Below are 10934 nucleotides of genomic sequence, written 5' to 3' on the forward strand. Positions count from 1 at the left end.
AAAAAAAAAAAAAAAAAAAAAAAAAAAAGAATTCCCAAAGTGCCAAGAAAAATAAACAACTAGCAGAAAAAAATTCACAAAACACTTAAGGAAACAGGGCTCCACAAATCAGATTTAGTCCTTGACCTACAATAGGACCACTTAAAATTTTGCAGTTTTTTTTTTTCAATTTTACAGTGGTGCAAAAGCAGGTGTAAAATTTACCTCAATTTTTGAATTTTTATCTTTTCTTGCATGAGTTCAGATAGTCCCTCCATGCTAGGCAGTGGCAATGAGCTTTAAGCCCCTGCTGTGTGAGCTGCAAACTCTCAGCCAGTTAGCCAGAGGATAAACAACTGTGCTCTGCAGTGCACTGTGTCTAAGGTATGATATACAGTGGTTAGGTGTCTCAAATAAATTTCAATTTACTGTGGGTTTATCAGGATGTGTTCTTAAAACTTGAGCAACTACTGTGGACCCTTGACTTAAGAATTTGATTGGATCCTGAGGGCTGATTGTAACCCCAGCTAGTTGTAAATCAATATAGCTCAGATCTGGCTGTTTACCTGGGTGTATGCTATAGATCTTCCATTAACCTAATTAGTCTAAGTTGTTCATACTCAGGATGGTTGTAACTTGAAAATCCACTGTGTATTAAAAACAAACAGCAGCTGGGGATTTAGCTCAGTGGTTCTGCTGCCTGCCTTGCAAACTCAAGGGTCCTGAGTTAGATCCCCAATACCAAAAACAAAAAACAAAGGCTGGGGATTTAGTTCAGTGACACCACGCCTGCCTTGCAAGTGCAAGGCCCTAAGTTTGATCCCTAGTACCTAAAAATAAATAAATAAAATAAAACCAGACATTGAGCCAGTAATTTAATCTCTCTTATTTATTCATTCATTCATTCATTTATTGGGTACTGGGGATCGAACCCAGATTCTTAGGCTTGCAAGGCAGGCAGCAGAACCACTGAGCTAAATCCCTGGCCCTAATCTCACCAATTTAAAAGAAAATGTGTGAAGAGATTGAAAATACGAAAAAGAGTAAGATTTTAAAGACTGGCTAAGAAGATGTAAAAATGATAGTTTTAGAAACAGTGGTGGACTGAACAGCAGATTATACCCAGCTGAAGAAATGATTATTCAGTTAAACAGTCATTTTGTGTCTTTTTTTTTGTCCTTGAACCCCTCTTCTTCCATCTGCATCCTCACTAACAGAATTGGAGTAATCAGAACAGAATTTACCGAGAGTAACCCACATCATCCACAAAGTAGACTCTACCCACATATTTTTGAGTTGCTATTAGTAACCATGATGAATTGTTTGTGTTCTTGTCAAAGGCTAGTCGCTCTACATAAAGTCCCAACTCTTCTTTCCTATTCAAAGACTTCTAGCAATCTTCTCTTTTCCTCCTGGATCAATGTTTCCTTCTCTGATGTGTTGCTATCATCACCGTAAAATGTGCTGTTGGGCTTGAAGTGTAGTTCAGTAGTAGAATGCTTGCCTAGCATATACAATATCCAGGGTTAGAATCTCAGTACATTAAAAAAAAAGTTATTCTGTTGTTTTCGAATTCTGTCTTGACTCACCCATTTCTGCTTCTGCATCATTTTCTTTTCTCTCTCTAGAAAAACTCAAAGGTTATCTTTATTTTTTCTGTTTCGGTTCTCCTGTTCATACCAATGAGGCTCAACACTCATTGTCTTTGAAATACTTATTTTGGCCTCCGGGTTATAACCCTTTTAATTTCCTTCCTGTCTGATAGCCCAGTCTTTCTTAGTACTTTCTTTGCTTGTTGTTCTTCTGCCCTTGCCTGCCATTCATTTGAATTTCAGGGTTCAAATCTTGTACTATTTGCTCTTCATTTCATTTCCTTCCTTCCTTCCTTCCTTCCTTCCTTCCTTCCTTCCTTCCTTCTTTCTTTCTTTCTTTCTTTCTTTCTTTCTTTCTTTCTTTCTTTCTTCTTTCTTTTCTTTCTTTTCTTTCTTTCTTGTTTTTTGGACAATGTAGTTCAGACTGCTGTGGAACTCACTGTGTAGCCCAGGCTGGTCTCAAACTCACAGTAATCCTCCTGCCTCAGCCTCTATTTGCTCCTTCTTCACTACACTGCTTACTCTTATATTTAGGTCTCCAGAGTAAGAGTCTCAGCTCTAGGTCTTTATATTTTAACCTTTTTCAGCCTCTCATTTGGCTAAAAGTATCCCAGTATGAATATCTGGAACCAAATTCCCATCTTTTCTCTCAGATCTGTTCTTCCCAGTATCTTTTCCCCGTCACATAGGCTCCAGCTAAACCACCCTTCCTGTTCCTCAAACAGAGCAACTATGTTCTTGCCTTAAGGCCTTTGAACAAAGTGTAATTTTAAAAAGTTTAAATTTAAAAAATGTGTTATAGCAAAAGACTTTGCTATGGATACCTCCTGTATTACTCCCCCTTGCTTTAAACACACTTATCCCATCAGTTTTGGCAATGTATCTTTTAATGTAATAAGTTATTTTTAAAATTTAAATATTCACCGTATCTTTTGATCTCCCTTTGTCCTTGATATTTCTTCTATAAAGAGCCCTCACATATTCATAAGGTTCGGTATCTTTGTTTCTTAGTTTCTGTTAAAGTGTCATTTTATCAAACAAGTTCCCTTATCTAAAAATTCCTCAGTTCTGGTGATATACAAGAGAAACCTTGGTTTCTCATCCTTTGCTTAAAACTGTCCATATCGTCCTCTCTCACTCAGTGTGGTGTAGTATACAGGTATATTTGGTCTTTGTTTCTGATTCCTGGCCCAGATTTCCTAAATTTTTTTCATGCTTACTAGATTGGCAAAAATTAAAGCATAGATTAATATCAAATATTGGGGAAGATATGGTTCAACATTAACTTCCACCCATTTTTTTGTTTTGCTTTGGTTTTTGATTTTTTTGAGACAGGGTCTCACTAAGTAGTTGAGACTGACCTGGAACTCACTAGGTAGCCCAGGCTGGTCTCGAACTCACAGCGATCCTCCTGCCTCAGCCTCCCATGTGCTGGGATTACAGATGTGCGCCACCACACCTGGCTCATTGTGGATTGTATTAGTTTCCTGTTGCTGCTATAAAAAATTGCCACAGACTTAGTGACAAAAAGAATATACACTTATTATCTTGTAGTTTTGGGGCAAAAGTTTACAAATGGGTTTTACTGAATTAAAGTCAAGATGACAGCAAGATTACTTTCCTTCTGGAGACACTAGAATCATTCCCTTGCTTTCTCCGAGTTTCTAGGGGGCTTCTATTTGGCTTGTGATTTCCTTTTCCATCTTCAGAGCCAACTCTAGCATGTTACAATTTTTCTTTCTGAACTTACCACTTTGGTTTGACATGAATAATCCAGTACAGTCTTCCCATTTCAAGATACTTGATTACAATTTTAAAGACCCTTTTGCCATGTAAAATAATATATTGAAAGATTTCAGAAATTAGGGCATGGACATTTTGGGGAGGGCATTATTCTGGCTGCTGTATAGATCAACAGAATGCATAGACTGTGATATTTTCATATTATGCTACACTTTTGTTTGTTTGTTTGCTTATATTTATTTATTTATTTATTGGTACCAGGGATTGAGCTCTGGACCTTGCACTTGCAAGGCAGGTGGCAGAACCACTGAGCTAAATCCCCAGCCCTATGCTACACTTTTAACAGGAAAAATAATGTGCTACAATAAAACTAATCATGAATAGATACCAAAATAAAATGTTAGCAACAGAGGCACATTACATAAGAATTCACATACTAAATTTCACTAATATTAACTTTCATAAATATGGGAAATCTCTATATTAGGGATACATAACAAAGAAAATTAAAATTAAATATGGGTATTGTTTTTCACTTTTTTAGTACCAGGGATTGAATCCAGGGCCTTTGTACTGAGGTACATCCCTAGTCCTTTTTTTCAAACTTTGAGGCAAAGTCTCACCAAGTTACTAAGTTGCACAGACTGTGCTCAAACGTGTAGTCTTCTTGTGTCATCCTTCAGGGTGCTGGAATTACAGCCATCTGCTGTCACTCAGCCTAAGAGATAGTGTCTTGTTACATTGCCCAAACTGGCCCTAACTCCTGGGCTCAACTAGTCCTGCCTCAGCCTCCTAAACTGGACAAAGTTAACAATTCAAGAAGTAGCAGTTACTAGGAGCAGTATTTTAAAACTGAATATTTTGGTTTGTATTTCTGATTTTGCTTTTCTATGGTCTTTTAGGAAGTTAGAATTTGGGATCCTATATAAGTAGTGAGAGTAATGGAATCTTTTTTTTATTAAATTCTTTTATTGGTACATTTTAGGTATACAATACAATTACATGTGTCATTGGGAACTTGAACCTTTACATGATGTATTTTGGTTCTTATTTTTCCCCATTCCCTTGCCCACCCTTCAACACCTCCACCCCACCCTATTTATAAAGACTTTGTTTCCAGTTTTTCCTTTTCTTGTATTTTTTCCTTTCCCTTCTTTCCTTTCCCCTACCCCTCCCATTTCCCTTACTCCTTTGGACCTTTTCTTCTTATTTCACATTATCAATTATACATTTTGGTCCCTTATTCTTCATATCAAGATGATATCGCTGTAACAGAATGTTGTAGGGAGTTTAGGGACACATTTATGTCTAGGGAGGAAAAAAGGAACAGCTGGAGGGCTGGTTTCTCCATCCTGATCACTGCTTGTGTGTATTCCTCCTGTGAACCACATGAATAACCTGCAGCAGACTGTGCTCCATTCTTATTTTTAATTGAAAAATTGAATTGAGATGGTTGTAAGTTCATATAGTTACAAGAAATAATACAGATAAATATCATGCACCCTTTGTTCATTTATCCTAATGGTAACATCTTGTAAACATACGTAGTCCAGAGTTTTGTTTTGTTTTTTTGGTACTGGGGATGGAACTCAGGTCGTTGAGCTTGCAAGGCAGGAGGCAGCACCACTGAGCTAAATCCCTGGCCCCATAATCTAGTGTTATAACCAGGACATTGTCATTGATTGGAGACCTCATTTAGAGTCCCCCAGTTTTTCTCACATTGTTTGTGTTCATGTATTTGTTCTATACAGCTTTATTCATGGATAGCTGTGTGTATCCACCACAGCAGTGAAGAGAGAGTGGTTTGTCACCACAGACTTCCCTCCTATTGCTTTTTTGTAACCATACCACTTCATCCGCACCCCACTCTACTTCCCATCCCTAAGTTCTGGCAACAGTCTCTTCCCCATTTCTAAAATTTTTTATTTCAAAAATGTTGTATAAGTGGAGCCATATAGTTTGTAATCATTTGGAGTTGGCTTTTTTTACTCAGGATAATTCCTAGACGATTCATCCAAATCACTGCATATCATTGAGTACAGTTTTTAGTTCAGTTAAAGAATGTCTTATGAAAATTTTGGACTCTAACTTCACTTTGTAAATAACAATTTCTCTTGGGTTAATGGATTCTTTAGTGGATCGGAGTGTGATTTTTTTGGGGGGGAGGAGTGTACCATGAATTGAAATCAGGGCCTGAAGCTCGCCAGGCAGGCACTGTGCTGCTGAGCTACATCCCTGGCCGAAGGAGCATGAATTTTAAAGTCTAATGGATTTGGGAATAAGTTCCATTTCTACTTTGGAAAATTAATTTAAGCTCACTGAACTTTAATTTCCTTACATGTAAAATGGGATATTATTTATAGGATACTTCTAAAGAGTAAATAAGGTGACATATTAAAGGTCTTAGCACTGTGCCTGTCACATAAGTGTTTCATAAATGGAAGTCTAAAAGAAAGATGGGTTGCTATATCGAAATTATTACACTCTGACTTCTACATTAGTCTAGGAAGAGGTTGTTTTAGCATTCCATTACTACTTTTTATATGTGTTTAGGAAGGAGACAGAGAATTCAGTCTTTGAGCACTAACCAAGAATGTTTAGTTTTTCAGAGTGAACATTATCTAATCTTCATATTGTTTTTTATATAAGTGACCATAGTACAACATAGTCACTGTTTTAATGTTATGAATCTTAATAAACAACCTGGCTAACTTGAATGAACAATTTATCCTTTTATATAATAGTACAGATTTGTTAAGGTTGAAACCAGTAATTTACATGTTTTAAGTTTTTTATATATATAAATTCTAGGTGGCTGGAGTTCTGGATGATTGCTTGTGTGATATCAACAGCATTGATAACTTCAACAACTATAAGATCTTCCCCAAAATGAAAAAACTGCAAGAGCGAGATTATTTCCGTTATTACAAGGTAAGGTTGTAATTTTAGTTCTCTTGATGCTAGAGATTTCTTTTTAAAAAATTATGTGTGTGTGTATCTTTATTGAGTTTATTGGTACATTTTAGGTATACAGTGCAGTTACATTCATCTTTGGGATCTTGTACCTTTACATGACTTACCTTGGTTCTTATTTTTCCCCATTCCCCAGCCCTCCCTTCAGCCCCTCCACCCTTCCCTGTTTACCAAAACATTGTTTCCATGTTTTTCCCTTTGACATATCTTTTTCTTTTCCCTTTTTCCCCTTTTCCCCTCCTATTTCCTCTACTCTTTTAGACTTTTTCTTCCTATTACACAATATCAATTATACATTTTGTACCTTATTTACACTTATAGTTTTTCACACTAGATAAACTATTTGGTATTTTACAGATGTGTGACTTACTAATTTCACTTGAATATGGCCTCAATGTGCATCCACTTAACTGTAAATATCTCTAATTTCTTATTCTTTGTGGCTGAGTAGTACTCCATTTTATATAAAAAAAACCACATCTTTCTATATAGCAGTCTGTGGGTGTGACTTTACGATCCCTTTGAAAATCCATTTAACTCTCCTAACACCCTATTCATGTCTTTTGTTATTTCACAGTGATTCTTAATCAGTTTTGTTAATCACTAAGACTCTGAGCCCACTTCCAGCGTTTAAATATGGGTATTGTTTTTCATTTTTCTAGTACCAGGGATTGAATCCAGGGCCTTTGTACTGAGGTACATCCCTAGTCCTTTTCCCCATCTCTCAGTTTGGGATTTAAGTCAGAGAGTCCTCCACTTACAGTAACTGAAAACACCAGGGAGTGACTTTGTCATCCCCCTTTAATGTAGGTTCTTCCGGGTAGACTCACCTACTCCGGCTTCAAGCTGGGCTGTACACTAGCATTGTTAGCAGTGCAAAGTGACATAGCAGACGTTCGTTGCTTAGCTCCCTGGGAGGGCTGGCAGATCAGACTGAGGATAGAACACTTTCTGTAGTACCTGTGGTAACACTGTAGGATCGGGTCTTAAGTCTAGTAACTCTATTCTAGACGGACACAAAATACCAATAATACTGTAGAGGCAGCAGCAGTGTTCAAATATGGCAATTAGCAATATTCAGAAGGACCGGTATTCTAAATCTTTGAAAAATATTTTAAAAGGTACTGTTGGCGCCTTTTTTCTTTTTGCTCTTTCTCTTGCGATTCAGTTGGCTTATAATTTATTTGGTTTATTCTAAAAACAGCACGAGTTTATTTTTATTCTAGATGGACTACCTTAATTCTTCAAATATTTTTGAAGATAAAAAATCCAGTCTTTTGGTGCTTTTGTGTTGTTCAGGAGAATAAATTAGAAAAGATTCAGTCAGTACCAAGAATATCTGAAAAAGGCTGACTGTTTCTCTTATATCTATAAAATACTGGTTATAGCTGGGCATGGTGGCGCATGAGTATAATCCCAGCATTTCAGAAGCTGAGGCAGGATGATCACTATGAGTTCAAGGCGAACCTAACGCTACATAATGAGTTAAAGTGTGAACTATGTAGTAAGACCTGTCTCAAAAAACCAAAAATAAAACAATACAAAAAATTGGTTATGAATGCAGAGAATTTATTTCAAAGAGTAATCTATTGTTTTAATCTATGCACATTGCATTTAAATTACTGCCACCACTGAATCCCAATCTATTTATAGTTCCTGTCATGTTTTCTTCCTATGATTAGGTTGAATTGTATAAAATTATTACTTTTATATTTAGAAAATGATTGAATATACACTTTTATATGGTTCATTCTAATACAGTGCAGGAAGTATTTACCACTTTAAAGCCACACCTTTACAGCTGTCCAGGTCACATCTCCGCTGACTCTCATGACCCTCCCTTTTTCCCTCTCCCATTTTGGGACTGCATCTTCTATTTCTATATCCCTACAAGTCCTGGCCAGTAGAAACACTCATATTTCAATGAATGACTCTTGTTTATTTTCACACCAAATTTGTTAGTATTATCCACACTTTTCAAATGAAATAATGGTTTAGGTATCATAGGGCATTTTTGTTGTCAGAGAAAACAATTGATGAATAAAAGATATTAAATAGTTTACAAAATTGAAAGACTAGCTGAGAAAGCATAATTCAGAACACAGTGGTACAGTGCACCCTAGGCTTACCAACTTGATTGGTTCCCAAAGGCTGGTTGTAACTCAAGTTAGATGTAAGTCAATACAGCTAAGATCTGGATGTTTACCTGGGTACACACTATACATAGTAGGCAGATGAATCTTTCATTAACCTAATAAACTCAAATTGTTTGTATGTCAGGCTGGTCATAACTTGAGGGTCCACTATTGATTCCAGGAGGCATGACAAGTACCAGAAATTACAAATACCAAACAAATTGTTTTGCTGAAAAGGGTGAGGCACTCAACAACTAAAAATAGTAGCTTGTGTTTTGAGTACCAAATAAGTAATGAGTACTGGAACACAACTTGTGAGTTAAAATGCATCAAGGGCCAATTTGATGAATTTCAAAGCAGATGAGTACCAAGGTATGTATGACTGTAGGTGAAATTAAATGGGTGAGCATCAATGGATATTTAAAGGCAAAATTTTGTATCAAATTAACCATATCCCCTTATCTTTATAACACTTTATACACGAGATTAGAGTCTTTGTTGTTCTAGCTAAGGTCATGTGATCTTTGAGCAAAAGAGAGGGACAGGGCCGGGGATTTAGCTCAGTGGTTTGGTGGCCTGCCTTGCACAGAGTTCAATCCCTGGTACAAAAAAAAAAAAAGAGAGAGAGGGACAAAAGTCTCTTTCACATGAATATAAGGAGTTATTGTTTCTCAGAAGTAAATTAGGGAACTATTACAGAAGAAGGAAAAGTGCATGCTGGCTAGGCAAAAATAACAATATACCTCTGTGTGACATAGGATCTTTTATGTGTGTAGTTAAAAATGTTCCACCTGCGTGAAATTGTTCTATATATAAGCAAAACACTCATATCCTCTTCAAAGGAGGGTGGTTCCCTGATTTATTTAATGCCCTCAGCTGTGAGTCTAGGATATTTGAACGAGAGCTACTCATCTAGTTCTGTCAACCTGTGAAAGATGTCAAAAGGAAGATTTAACCACTTTGCATAATAGTGGCAAAAACAGAAAGCTAGAGAAGAGGTTAATTTCAGGCATACCTGTTATTCAGCAAGCAAGAACATATAGGCAGAAACAACCGTCTACTTTATGCAGCTAGGCAATTGGTTGCTACAACCAGTGTTTATATTTTTTTTTCCTTTTTATTGAGGTTATTGGTACAATCTAGGTATACAAATACAGTTACATTCATCACTGGGATTCTGTACCTTTACATAATAGGTCTTGATTCTCATTTTTCCCCTTGTCCCTGCCCTCCCTTCACTCCCTCCTCCCCTCCCCATTTACAAACACTTTATTTCCATTTTTTCAGTTTCTCATATTTTTTTCCTCTCCTTTATTACCTTTCCCCCACCCTTCCCACTTTCCTTACACCTTTAGCCCTTTACTTCCTATTTCACATTATTAATTGTCTCATTAGGATCCTGTGTACTATTATAGTTTTTCACACCAGAGAAACTATTCGGTATTTCAGTTAAAGAAATCTCTCTATGAACATTAAAAATAGGGAATCCTAAAATAAAACTAAAAAGGAAAGTAAAAGAGAAAAGGCAATGATGTAACATCAAAATAATCCTTAATTCTGGAGATGAAAATGGTCCCTGAACATATTTAAATTGCTTCTCGCTCTTATAGTCTTATCTTATTCTTTTTTCATTATTTAGAGAATACGTTATTAGTTTCTGTAATCAAACCCTCGTAGATATGACCTTATGTATTTAGTGTGATGTGTTACCCCTGTACACATGGAAAAAAATAATAAAATAAACATTTCTAGACCAATATGGTTGTCCATTTCTGTACAATGCCAAGTTAACACAGTAAATTGGGATGACTTTTTGCAAAGTTTGCAGCACCGTTAAAGTTTCCCAAAATTCAATTTATATATATATGTGTGTGTGTGTGATAGTATGTTCTGCATCGATAGCAGCAACAGCTTTTCCAGGTTCTTCAGTCATCTGAACAAAATTATAGACATTCGGCACATTCCATTAAAAAAAAAAAACCAAAGAAAAGAATAATATCCAGACAATAGCCAAGTTCTGTTGCTGCTCTGGTACCTGGCACCATTTTTTTTATTAGCATCTTAATCATCATCTGGAAAGAGAACATTCTAGAGTAATATCATTAAATGTAGCTCTGATAAATGATAGCTCTTTACATTCATAGAGGTATGATACAGTACTGTCCTACATCAATAATACTAGATTGTTTTGGTTTGAAATTTACTTTGTCTGCAAATAAGATTGCTACCCGTTTTTTTGGGGGGGCTCCTGTCACATGGAGAATTGTTTTCTACCTTTTCACTTTCAGTCTATGGGCTTCTTTTTGCACTAGGTGTGTTTCTTGTATACAACGTATTATTGGATTTTGCTTCTTATTCCATTTTGCCAGTCTATTTCTCTTGATTGGTGAGTTGAGGCCATTGACATTGCTGGTTATAACTGATATGTACTGACTTATTATTGACATGTTATTGGCCTTTTGTTGACTCTTTTTACTTTTTCACCTTCTCCTTTTAATTTCTTGCCTTGCCT

At 36.3% G+C, this 10934-nt stretch overlaps 1 protein-coding gene across 4 annotated transcripts in view; it reads left to right on the forward strand.

Annotated features, from left to right (window-relative positions):
* The first annotated feature begins 6129 nt into the window (after positions 1 to 6129).
* Ero1b (endoplasmic reticulum oxidoreductase 1 beta) overlaps positions 6130 to 10934 on the forward strand; it is a 55103-nt gene continuing 50298 nt past the window's right edge. For all 4 annotated transcript variants that reach the window (XM_033761841.1, XM_033761842.1, XM_010621983.3 and 1 more), the window contains exon 1: positions 6130 to 6245. In XM_033761841.1, the coding sequence (XP_033617732.1) occupies positions 6204 to 6245 (42 nt within the window). In that variant the 5' untranslated portion in view covers positions 6130 to 6203. The remainder of the gene's footprint in view (positions 6246 to 10934) is intronic.

This window comes from Fukomys damarensis, unplaced genomic scaffold (assembly GCF_012274545.1).
Source record: "Fukomys damarensis isolate Sample0158 unplaced genomic scaffold, DMR_v1.0_HiC HiC_scaffold_10, whole genome shotgun sequence".
Classification (NCBI taxonomy): domain Eukaryota; kingdom Metazoa; phylum Chordata; class Mammalia; order Rodentia; family Bathyergidae; genus Fukomys; species Fukomys damarensis.